We start from the raw sequence: 13,874 nt of genomic DNA, 5'->3' as shown, positions 1-13,874 counted from the left end.
CTTTGTTTCTCAACCCAATCAAAACCTTTTCAATATACCCGAACCATTCTTTCCAGACGCATACTCGTTGGCACGGCGAGCGAAGAAGTATCCTCACCGATAAATAATAATTAATGAATTGTTATATATATATTGTTTGACTAGTCCACATGGAAGAATCCTCAATTGACCATGTAGCTAGGGAACGAGTTGTCCAACTGGAACTAAACTCATTAGCACGTATAGTAGAATCCTCAATACTCATACGCCTGTGACAAGTCCTACGCGCGCAGACTAACCCCGCTACGGGTCTACGGAACACCTCGTCATGGGTGTCTAAGTTCCAACATATCCAAGTATCTCAACATTCCAAATCCAAAGTTCCAAATCTGGGAGGTACATAGGGTAGTACTTATAGCACTTCAAACTGACATAACTATAATCCACTCTCTTTTCACAATCTCAAACCAACATCCCACGTACCCTACACATAATCAATCATAATATAGAAATTCTCAAAATTCACATATATAAACTAAAGATACTCAAATATGTCAAAATCCGAATATAATGCAAATACTTTACAATAATATTAAATTCCACAATTGAATATATAATATATTCAATAAACCATTAAATCAATATGCATAGTTTTTCCATCATAAAACAATGTTTATTATTTGAAAACAAAGTCCACTCACAAATAGTCCCACGCTGCTTGACCCTGAGAGGGTCCCGCCTGCTGTGTGCGAGTAGCCAAATTACCTATTTCAGAATACGAGTATGAGATTAATATAAAACGCTTCGAATGTGAACTTTAAATTAAATCCTAGTTTTCCGGGTTTCAAGTAAGTGCACGAGGAACAGGACTTTCCTAAAGTCCAACTACGTGTTTCGGATGATGGGATAGCCTAGGAATACGCTCGGTCAACTGGGCGGTCAAACTTTCCCAATAAGGTTAACCAGGCCCGCAGGGCCATGGACCGCCGATTTCCTAACCGGAAGTTCCTATGGGTTCCACAAGGTTTAGAATACATGCTCTGCAAGTTTGGTCGTATTGAAAGGTCGGATCACTCGCAATCGCATGATCAAACAGTTATCGTTTAATCCCAAACTTTAAGTTATTGAATCGGAACATCCGGGGCTCCGATTCACGATCCGTGAAATCCTACACAATCCTAGGGATGCCTAAATCAACATATATTAAATTGGAGTCGATCCAACGGTCTGAACATGTCGAACCCGGATAACGTCTAATATGCGATATCCGATCGACGGTCAAATAATAACCAAATTCAAATCCGAGTATACCGTCGTGCTCGGGATGACATGAGGATTATTTTAGAAACAAGAGGGACACCAAAACAATGCCCACGAGCCGCCTCACTCGCTGGCTGCACGTGGGTGTCCAAAGCGATTCCGGCAATCGGAAAATCTCTAAACCGCCGGTAAAGACTTATACCTACATGATCAGGACATTGGGTGGAGCAACTTTTGTTTTGGACCAACCCCAAAAAGTGGCTGGAGGGGCCGGAATCAAGGGCCAAAATCGGCCAAAACTTCTATCGCTTAAATGACAACCAAAACGCAAAAATTGATCCTAAATAACCCAACCAGCAGCTAGAGCACATTGAGATGATGGAAAAGCATACCTGGTTCTCACGATTTGGTTGCTGGAATCATTTGAACGAGCTACGAAAATTTTGGATAAAAATTCGGACGTTTTTCTGCAATTTTCGGCTACACGAGCGGCGGATCGGTGCTAAGAAGGGGTGGGGTTGGAAGAGGGAGCGGAGCTGGTCAATTTGGGTCCGGTCCCGTGGCCAACTGTGGCCTGTGGTGGCTCAAAGAGCCACTGGTTCTTTTAAAAAAAATCGAGGTAAGGGGTTCTGCGCGCCGGGGGGGAGGGGGGGGGGGGGGAGGAGAGATTTTCAGGTTTTTATTAACCATTTTTGAATTATTTACGCTTATGCAACTCGTTTGTTTTGATCGTAACTACTTCGTTACAACTCTGATTCAAGTCCACTACGTGTCTATTGACTCACCTCGGCACGATCTACATAATGGTACCAGTCATTTCCCCCATATCCTTCCAGATTAAAAAATGACTATAATACCCCTACCCCCGATGGCAAAATTGGAATTTCAAATTTTATTAAATTAGTTAAATTAACGGATAAATATATTTTGGGTCGGGATGTTACATGAAATTTATAACTTGAGTCAATCCAACTGTATATGTCCGAACTCAATTTATTCTAATCTTATTTGTAATTGAGAAGGTTTGGGACTTTAGTTTAACGTGATTATTGAGTTGAACCAGCTGCATGAATGAATGAATGACAGCAAGCAGGCAGGCAGGCAGACATGACATATGAACGCTCCACTGCATCTGCATGTCACACTTATCACCCTAATTAACTTAATTAAAATGACCTCCTCCTCTAAAGAGTAAATAGATATTAATGACTTATGTTAAGTTAATTACAAAGAGAGAGAGAGAGAGAGAGAGAGAGAGAGAGAGAGAGAGAGAGTACGTTAAATTATTGGGTAGAATGAAAGAAATAAAGAAAAACATACAGTACATTAAGCAATGTGACAAATTAAGTTGGTTGGTTGTAAATTAAGGACTAGACGAAGAGTAGTACTCTTAGTGGATTATGTTAAAAGTTAAAAGACATGTATAATATTTGTATAATTGAGAGTGAGTGATTTGAGAGTGTGGACAATGAAAGGAAAGTAAGAGGAAGGCAGCAAAAGTTGTTAGTTGGTATGTCATTTTGATATGAAAATTCCTTTACGAGATACTAATTGTTGCATTGCATCCATAAAAAAAACACACACACACAATGCTCTCGCTCTCTCTCTCTCTCTCTCTCTCTCTCTCTCTCTCTGCGCAGGTGAATCTTTGCTTTGGTCCCTTCCCTTTTGCAAGTGGTAGTTGTAGCCCGTGAATTCCCCTTTTCTAGCTCCAAGGAAGTTTACCACCACAGCACTCCTGGCTGGCTGTACTCCTTCCAGCCCTACAAAGAATAAATTGGATTTTTGTTATCTTGCCCTTTACAGTATTAATACTGTTTAAACATGCATGTTACATTACAACTTACAAGCAAGCACCCAAGCTACCGACCTTTAATTCATATATATATATAGAGAGAGAGAGAGAGAGAGAGAGAGAGAGAGAGAGAGAGAGGTAGCTAGGGCATGCAGTGCAGTGCAGGCCCCTTTCCCTCCCTCCACCCCTTTGTAAATTGTTGTACCACTAGTAGCAGTCACAGCATGTCTCTACTTTATGCTCCATCCAAAAGAAAGCCACAAAGGAATAGGACCCACACATGACCCCTCACCACGTGTCCTCCCCCTTGTCACCATCACTCACATGCATCAACCAGGCAAATCACATGTTCCTCTGTCTTGTCCATCTCGATCGTCCCACTTTCTCGCCTCGCTATTATAATTTTCAGGCCTTTTGCCAATTTGGATTTGGATTTGCCATGCATATGTTTCTGTATACACAACAAATAAACTTGTGATTTTTTATACACTACGTTACCTACAGATACTGTGGTCATACATATAAGATTCAAAGACTCATAATTAGGTCAAATCCCATATATATATATAATATTATCACACACCCTATTACCCTAATCTCACTTAATTACCATGCATGATACATATGGTCCGTCCATTGATGATCAGATTCAGATCAATCTCTCAACGTTTTATATTAATTGCTTGCGGTAAATGTTTATCTTTACTACCAAGTTAATTAAGAAGAAAGATAAAGGGACTTGTATTATAATATAATTTAGGAAACAATTAAAGCAGCTTTTTTATCATATTTATTATTATTAAATAACAGTAACACATGTTAGGATGAGGAGTTGTGATAACCTAGTAGGAAAGGAATATTGATTGGAATTGGATGAAGGAGGGAGGAGGGAGGAGGGAGGAGGGCATCGGCATGGGGAGGGGAGGGGAGGGGAGGTGCCTGTCTTATATGCTGTCCATATACATGATGTATATGCCGGCAACGATTCCTCACGGTACGGCTGGGACCCACCACAGCTCCTTCCAAGAAGAAGACTTGCAAACCAAAGCAGTACTGCTCTGCTACTACTTGCAGTCTCTAGCTATTTGTCTAGCAATAACAAGAAAGAGGAGGAAGAAGAAGAAGGGCTGTGGTTTTCTGTGGGCCCGTGGATGGGCCTGTTTCCTTGTGGCACACTGGCCCTACAGGGTTCGTCAACTTCATCACTTTCATGTCACTCTACCGCCGTAGGCCACCGGCAATCCCCACAAACCGCAAAAATTCCTTCTTTAAAGATAGACATGACCCACCACGATTCATTAATTTGTTCCCTCTCTCTATTTATCTATTTTTGCTATAATCATGTTCCTTATTTTTAAGTTTAAATTTAACTAAAAACACAGAAAATTTATTTTAGAGAGTCATAAATGCTATAATTATTTTTAAATTCAATATGATTGGTTCATTGCTATAAAAAATATATAATAAAAAATTAGTTAACATTAATTAAAAATTTAAAATATGCATTAAACAAAGCAACATTATATTATATAGAACCACTAAGAGTCCTTTTTGTCTCCTCAAATTTATGAGATGCTAGAAGCCTCCCTATTTTAAAAGGTAGATAAGGAGCATGATTGGAGTACCCTAAAATTTATTTAATGAGGTGACCATTGCAATTTGCAGATACTGTTAATAACATGAAATTTCAATTGGCTCCCATGTTTTACAAATTTTCAATTATTATTTTTATCCGTTATAAAAATTAATCAAGAGATGTTTGGAGTGGTGGAGTGCATCCATATGAAGATTACGCAGAATTTGGACCCCATAGAGAATTGACATGGAAAATTGAATATTAATTTTTCTAATACATATATAATTGAATATTAATTTTGAGTGAAGAAGAATATGCATTATGAGTCATGATGACAATCAAAGGAAAATCTGGTTTAGCTTTATTTTATTGCAACTATACTTTTTTAAACATGACTATGTATTAAATAAGATCATACACTGCTTATGATATTGAAAGCTGGATTTTATATTAATAATTTGGAATGTGGGTTGTTGTCATTTTGTTGATTATACAGAATTTGTTGTGGACTGTTGTCCTTCTAAGTTCTAACAAATTGTATGATCATGTGAATACAGCAATACATAATATCCTAAATGAAGTTGCTACCGACGCATATTATTTCTTTAAGAAGAACAAAAAAATATATATATATATTAGACGTAATCTGAAACTTGACAAGACGCTAACGTAGAGAATGTGTCTCACGGGACTTTCGGTTTGATAAAGAAAGCCAAACCGTGTGGAAAGTATTTGATTTTAAATTCACTGAGGAAACACCGTGTGGAAAATTTTGAAAATGTCGCACGCAGTTTGTTTTTTTTATCGGAAAATAAAATAAGATTGATATACCAAAGTCAGAGTAGAACTAGAACAAAACCTGGAACCCGTCAGGCAGCCATTGGGTAAGTGATCTTCACTGTCGAATTTTCAATGGAATTTTTTTGTTTTTTATTCTGTGAACTGGAGGCAAAGCCAAAGGAGGAGCTAAACCTCAAGGGAGTTGATAATTCTAGTTTCCAACCACGTGTATCTATACAATGGAATAGGCATATTCATACAATGACTAACCAATTCAACTGCTTCTTCTGGGGTTTGATCCATTTGGGGTGATGACTTTAATATAAGACACAGCCAAACCAAGCCCTGCAGGCTGCAGCAAAATCCTGGAAATTCGAATACATCACAAGATCAAACCTTAAAATCAGTTCAACCAACGAATAATTGTTAAGTAAAATTCTCTCTCCACAACGTATATATGGTTCTATGTCCATGATTGCCCATACCAGACAAGGCATCAGCTACATGTATTTTTATTATTATTATTATGTGTATAATAATTAGGTGGTGACAAATTATCAACGGCCACTAGTGCTAGTCTTTTATTTATTCATGGATGGGGGAGTCCACAAATATATATATATAGCTGGATTTAGTGGTTACACAAGAATCAATTTGACCAGAAATGACCTGGGACGATCCCTCCTAACTTGACCAAGAATGGCACATTTTTTGACCCAAGCAAATCATGTCCCTTCCTTCCAATTTCATGGTGGCCCCAGGCCCACCATGTCTAAGAGATGTGGGTCCTACTGTGCGATGCTATGCTATGCATCCTAAAAGGGCCTCTTAAGGACAGCAGCAGCACCCCCTCCCCTGACTCACTCCTCCTGAGGAAGTTTGCCTTTTTCTTTCCTTCATCAATTTTTAGATAATATTGTGTTGTTGGATGTATTCTTCCGGTCCTATGCATGTGTATTTTTCAACATGTACATTATTGCATAAAGGGAATAAAGAGGTTTGATATTATATATTACACGACTATAGCTAGCAAAGTCGTGCACTGAAGTTGACAGAGGAAATAACCAAAGAATTTGGCTCTCTATAGCTCCACAACCCAACAAAGATTGTCTATTTCCCCCAGAAACATGTTGTCAAGGAAGAAAAAGAAAAAAAAGACGGCCACCTTTTGTAGATGGGTAAGGCAACTGAATGAAGCTTCCTCTGCATGCAGGTACCAACAATTCTACTCTCAAATCAAAATGCAAGCGACCAAACTAAGAGAAAAGCGTTCGTTGAAGCATTTCTGCAGCTTTAACCTTTTCCCCCCATATTCCCCAATTTCAATTCGAACACATGTACGTAAGTGTGTCAAATTTTGAAACCCAACAACAGATGCTAGCTAGCTATACATGCATTAATTATGTATGTTTGCTCTTTTATAAGAAAGGGGGGAAAAGGGCTTTTTATAGAAGCTATGGATATCCAAATCTGTCCTTAACAATATTCAATAAATAACTAGTATAATATCATTAGACTATCCCAGATCAGTGAAAAAGAGCTTTAATTTGCAATTCAGTAAAAATAGGGCATTAACTTACTTACAGATTAGTCAGTGGTCTCATGTTCGAACTCCCATGACACCGTGGTAATCTATGTGTGTGTGAGAAACTCACATCCTCTTCTAGTTTATACTATTGCATGTATTAAAAATAATAATAATAATGAGTGGAATATAATTTTTAGAACACAACAAAGTAGAGTCACAAGAGTTCCACTTTTGAGTGGCTGCTTTGCTAGTTCAAGTATATTTCTTCACGTTTTAAGACAGTGGGGGAAGATATTATTCAGTATTATTCAATTATTTGCAGAGATGGATCGATCACCTTCCTCTACGGAAGAAAGTCTTTTCATGGTATAAATTAATTGAAATCGGTTGTGAGAGACATAGACACATGCAACTTGCAAGTACTTCATTAACCCGTGTGGAACGTCACTTAATAATCAAGAAAATTCCCTAGACTGACCTAGGTCCGTACATCTCTGTAAGAATCCGCCTCATAAAGTGTCCTCTTCCAGCTAAACTTTTACTGCTGCTATAGCCAGATGTAATACTGTTCTTTCTTTTTGCTAGCTATTCAGATTTCTCTAACAAAGAAAATAGCTCTAACCTAACAAATTTTACATAATTTTACACGTTCTTAATTACCCTAAATATTAATAAGAAACAATATTAAGATGAGTCCTGAGTACATAGTCTGTTTAAAAACGATGTGGACATAGGGTTTAGGACATGTATGATTAAAGTATGCTAGCTAGGACACACATAATATTAAGATAATCATGTTGACCGTCTGATCAACCATATGAAGAAACATGGCATCAATGTTGAAAGGTGTCAAGCATTTGTATTGCACAGTTACAACGTAGAGAGAGAGAGAGAGAGAGAGAGAGAGAGAGAGAGCATATATGATGGGCGCAGAGTGACGAAAGAGAGGGTTGTCTGGATGCGAAGGTAGAAGATACGAAATAAGAGAAGGAGAGAGATGGGGAGAGGGTAAGACCTACACCCTACACTCTTCACCCTTCAGCTTTGAGAGTGAGCAAAGCTGGCCCCACTTACAATCGCCGCATAACGACACACATTAGGCTGCGTGAGCTGCATGAACAGCGACCCCAGCTTCCCTCCTCTCTCTCTCTCTCTCTCTCTCTCTCTCTCCATTCGATATTTTTCTTTTCTTTTTTAATATCTGTAATTATTTTAATTTACAGTGAGAAAAGGACGAGCAAAATCAAAACACAAAAAACAAGGGAGAGAGAGAGAGAGAGAGAGAGAGAGAGAGAGAGAGAGAGAGAGAGAGATGCGTAGCTAGCTAGCTAGGACATGTATGTATGTGTGTTGTGTATGTACATGACATGAAATGATTGAGAGAGGAACAATAAGAGCGTTTTAGCAGATCCGTTTTTATTCATTTTAAAAACAAGATAGATTGATACATAGATAGCTAAGAGAGCAAGAAGAAGCTGGCCTGCACATATATTCCGGATTGACTCTGGTTCTTCTCTCTATCTTCATCATTTCCGGATTTTAGTTGTCGCCCCCTCCCTTTCCCCCCACCCGCAGATACTTACTAATTTCTTTCCTCCCTTGATTTGTATTTGTGGGTCGTATTTCTCAAGCTACCTACCTGCCTAGCAATTAAGGGACCTTGGACTCGCAACTTTTATTTTACTTAGCTTGCTAGGTTTGTATGTCTAGAGTGTTCTACTTTATTGTAGCTATCACTTCACAAATTTTCTTTGAGTTGCTCGAAACAAGATCGGTGTTGAATTAAGAATATTACTTGTTTTCTTCACCGTATATACATGGCGGCTGCTTCTTCGTCAATACCGTTTTTCGGAAGCACTAGTAGCAGAGAAGAAACCCAAAGCCAGATGACGTCCACGCTACAACAGCATTCCTCCGCAACGCCTTCCTCTAATACTACAGCCGCAGCCGCAGCCGCAGCCCCACCCCCTCAAAAGAAAAGGAGAAATCAACCTGGAAATCCAAGTAAATATCTCTTTATATAATTACATCAATTCTTTTGTATCTACTTTTTTTAATCAGTTGACAAATTTCAGAAAAGAAACCCTAAATTTATGTACTGATTCTTTGGTGTGATGAAATGGATTTGTGTTTCCTCCGTTTGGCTCTCAATTATTAATTTTTGTCCTTCGAAATCATTGTCTTCCAGCTCTTTTCTTTCCGTAATTCTGGAGTTGAACCGAAACAAGTTAAAAGAAAATTTGTTAATTTGGTTTTGGCATTAATTTTGATAACAGATCCAGATGCAGAGGTCATCGCACTATCTCCCAAGACGCTAATGGCAACAAACAGGTTCATATGTGAGGTGTGCAACAAAGGGTTCCAAAGGGAGCAAAACCTACAGCTCCACAGAAGAGGACACAACCTGCCGTGGAAGCTCAAGCAGAAGACTACAAAAGAACCCAGACGCAAGGTCTACCTGTGCCCCGAACCCACATGCGTCCACCATGACCCCTCTCGAGCTCTCGGTGACCTCACCGGCATCAAAAAACACTTCTCTAGAAAACATGGCGAGAAGAAATGGAAGTGCGAGAAGTGCTCCAAGAGGTACGCCGTGCAATCGGATTGGAAGGCCCATTCTAAGACTTGCGGCACTAGGGAATACAGATGCGATTGTGGCACTCTCTTCTCAAGGTATTTTCATTCATTCATTCATTCATCCATTAATTCGTTCATTAATTTGAGAGATGCTCTCAAAAATTGAAAAATTAAATAAAAGGAAAATGATGAAGTTAAACAAATTAACTTTTTCTTTTTTGGGTCTTTCTGCGAGAGAGTGAGTGTGTCCGTGTCTGGGTTGATATGGCAGGACTGTTTACACGTGAGTAATCTGTGTGAAACTGGCAATGTCTACTCTACCATATATATACGGGTTTCAAAATGAAAATCAAATTTTATGAGCGAGAGAGAGAGAGAGAGAGAGAGAGAGAGAGAGAGAGAGGAAAAACAAGAAATTTAGCTTATCTTGATTATGTATGGATGGATCCTCGAAAACAGCGCCTTTGGGTGACCTTGGCACCATATATATATATATATGTTTTGCCCCACTCACGTGTGGAGATACAGTACCATACATACACAAGATACATATGGAAGGGAAGGGAAGCATAATATTAATGGTTACTGCACTGGACTATTGGAGCTTGAGCTTGCTTTAGTTTTCTTGTCTTATAATGATTTGGAGATATATATATGTCACTCATGAGTTTTTGTTCTCTTCTGGGCTGGCTTCATCTATTCAGATCAGAGCTACAGCTCTGCTCTGCTCCTCTTCCTGGTACTCCTTCCCATGAAATTAAAACGTATGCTCTCATCTCTCATGGGACCAAAGATGCTCTCTCTCTCTCTCTCTCTCTCTCTCTCTGGGTACTGGTCCAACACCACATTTTTCTACCTAGCAAAAAGCTTGACAGTTTTTGAAAATTTAGAAGTCAGAGTGGTAGAGTGTTCAATGATTAGGGTGATGAGGTTTGTGAATTTGGGTCTGTCTATCTTGGTTATGGAAATATTCTCTGTGGAAATTAATAAAACAAATGACCGTTCAAGGGTTTCGCATTTATTGGAGGAGAAAAAAAAAAATTCAACTAACACTGTACTTCTTTCCTATTTCTTGAGTGAAGAGAGAAACCATTATGACTAATAGGAATCTCATTGGTTTCCCCTTTTCCGGTTCTAGTGAAATTTTGTTTGCTCTTTTCCTTTCTTTATAAACAAAATTTAGTATTACATTACATGCAGCGTTTACGGTCTCAATTATTTTCATGTACGTAGTAGTTTGGGATTTTATTTTTTTGGCACTATTGATCTCGTGTGTAAGCATTGTTTTGTTTTCATGGGAGGGGAGATCAATTCAGTTGACTTTCAAACACACTAGGTTGAAAAATAGCAATTAAAATCAATAAAAAAAACAGAAATTCAACTCTGGGGTAAATCCTTTTGCCGTTTATGCATAATTTTAACTAAAACGGGTAAGAATGATTATTGTTTTTATCCCCACATATATGATGTCTTGTTCTTCCCTTGTAAACATCTTATATATGTACACACATGAGATGAGGTGCACTGGCTCAGCTTTTCTTTTCATTTCTTTGTGATATATAGGCGCGACAGCTTTATCACGCATAGGGCATTCTGCGATGCACTGGCTCAGGAGAGTGCAAGGCATCCTTCAAGCTTAAACACCATGGGTGGTCAACTATATGGAAACAACCACATGAGCTTAGGCCTATCCCAAATTCCCTCACTTCAAAATCAGACCCACCTGCCCAACAACATGTTGAGGTTAGGAAATGCTGGTGGTGCAAAATATGAGCATCTAATCACACCATCAAATCCTTCTTCCTTCGGATCACAAGCCATGCCTAATTCCTCCAATTTCTTCATGAGGGATATTGCTAACCAGCAAGGCTTTCAGGATCAGCACCAATTTCCCAGCAAGGCAGCATTGCATGGGCTAATGCAACTTCCTGATCTCCAAAGCAACGGTAACAACAACAACTCACCCTCATCAACTAGTGCTGCAAATCTCTTCAACCTGAGCTTCTTTTCTAACAACAGTACCAGCAGCAGCTTGACTCCACCTGATCATCAGTTTAGTGATGGCAATGGCGGTGGCCAAGGGTTTAGCATGGGTGCTGGTGATCATCACACTATGGGGTCGGCTACTCTACCATCTCTCTATGGGAATTCCATGCAACATGAAAGCAACATTGCTTCACATATGTCTGCCACTGCTTTGCTTCAGAAAGCTGCCCAAATGGGTTCAACTACAAGCACCGAAAGCTCGTCTCTGCTACGAGGGTTAGGCAATTCATCAACAAGAGCAGCTAAATCCGGTAGGCAACTAGTTGCGGCACCCTCTACCGTTGGTGTCAGTTTTAGTGGCGATCATCACAGTGGTGGCGAACAGCAACACTTAAGATCATCACAGCAGGTGGACAATGAAAACCATCTTCAAGGTTTGATGAACTCTCTTGCCAGTGGGGCCTCTTCTGTTTTTGGAGGTGGAGGAGTGCATGGACAGGATCATAACAGCTTTGGTGGGTTTAGTAGTGGCAGTACTGGTACTAGGGTTAATGCAATGGATCAACAGCATAATAACACAAATTATGATGAGGCTAAGTTGCATCAAAATTTGGGTGTAAATTTTGGAGGGTCTGATAAATTGACCTTGGATTTTCTGGGAGTTGGAGGGATGGTACAAAACATGAGTGGTGGCCATGGATACTCACAACGAGATCATCATCAGCAACATCATGGCATAAATATGATCGGCACTTTAGACCCAGATTTGAAGTCAGCGCAGACACGTCAACCCTTTGGAGGCACTGCAATGCAATGAGCATGCGTACAGTTGTGATGATGAGGTGAAAGCTAGCTACATCGAAGGATTCCAATTAAGTTCATATGGATGACAGTTCCTGTTTAATATATGTACGGAAAAAAGGACGTTTAATTATGAACTAGTTGTCTTGACCCCCACGCATTAGGGTTTCATTGATTTAATTTCTACATGTGCATGCCTTAAGGCTTACACTAATTGATATATCCAGTACTTTCAGCTATTTATATATCTCCCTGTACCACATGTGTGGTATCTTTCTTGCGTTGCGTAGATATTTGAAGATAAAGGATAAATATCATCTCTCTCTCTCTCTCTCTCTCTCTCTCTCTCTCTCTCTCTTTCTCTCCTGATGGTACTTAATTTTGAAATAATCAAAGGAAAAATATCTAAATTAATATTAGTAATGAGATCGATGTCCCGTAATTAAACTTTGAATTAACTAATGTGTGAGGTAAGCCATGTTGAGTATGCATGTATATATATATACAGAATCAGAATGTCACAGCAGCAGACATGGGCGCTAGCAGCTGAGCCAGTACTGTTTGTGCAGAATCTTAAAAATGGATACATTCCAACATAATGGACAAGTGAGAATTTATTTTCTTGTTTGTCTGGTTACGAGATATCCGTAATCAATAATTTAATATTGCCATGCATCAAGAACAAAGAAATCATATCAACTATTTAATTCATAAGCACGAGAGAGAGAGAGAGAGAGGGTCAGGCCGGGGGACGAATTATCTACGCCCAACCCCGAACCCAGAACCCCACATATAAAAAATAAGCACAAGAATTTGTTCGGCTACCTAATACCTAACCCTACTAGCCACTGCTAAAACTAAGTACAAAACAATGCTTGGTTTGACAATATTTAATTAGTTTAATGAATAAATAAATAAATTGTCCCGCCCTCCATGGCGCTTTCCAACAATTCTTTTTCATTCTAATTCCTTACCAAGGTCCACGGTCACGTTTAATATTCAACTTTCTTCACTGATGCTACTGGTGATATAGATAGATATTTTACTTTAGACTGCATTAATTTATAATTTTAATTTAGAGGAGCATCATATGCATAATGCATGTGTGTTGCCATTGGGTTTAGGGCCGGACTGAAGAGTATCTGCTGGCCGTAACCAATTGGGTTTAGCATATAATATATATATATATATTTTTTATTTATACTCTTTTTTTAAAATGTAAGTGAATAAAAGAGGAATGGAAACGTACAATTTTCTACAAAAAAAAATGTAAATAGATAAAATAAGAGTGGGAAAACCAGCTCCCTATATCATATATAGTATTATGTACTACCGTCGACTAGGGCAAAACAAACATTGATATATAGGAAATATGCAAGTGTAGTATATAGCTGCCGTTAACCTTATTGTAATTATTAAGAAATTGATCGATGATGATGGGGCTGTCTACTATTGTCGTAATTGTTGTCTCTTCTATCTTCAAAAGGAATCGTACACATCAGCCCGTGACTCCAACAGTGGATGGTTTTTTTGTTTTTTGTTTTCCTCACTTCAAAATTTGAATTTCAGTCCTATTTTAACCAAACACAATT

The 13,874-nt window shown here is 38.8% G+C and overlaps 1 protein-coding gene across 1 annotated transcript; it reads left to right on the top strand.

Annotated features, from left to right (window-relative positions):
• LOC18788533 (protein indeterminate-domain 4, chloroplastic) lies at positions 8,191-12,571 on the top strand. The gene is made up of 3 exons (XM_007226408.2): positions 8,191-8,922; positions 9,195-9,591; positions 11,059-12,571. The coding sequence occupies exons 1-3, from the start codon at positions 8,736-8,738 to the stop codon at positions 12,296-12,298; spliced, it is 1,824 nt and encodes a 607-aa protein (XP_007226470.1). The 5' UTR covers positions 8,191-8,735; the 3' UTR covers positions 12,299-12,571.

Source organism: Prunus persica, chromosome G1, assembly GCF_000346465.2.
Source record: "Prunus persica cultivar Lovell chromosome G1, Prunus_persica_NCBIv2, whole genome shotgun sequence".
Taxonomy (NCBI): Eukaryota; Viridiplantae; Streptophyta; class Magnoliopsida; order Rosales; family Rosaceae; genus Prunus; species Prunus persica.
This window is presented reverse-complemented; position numbering and strand designations above follow the sequence as displayed.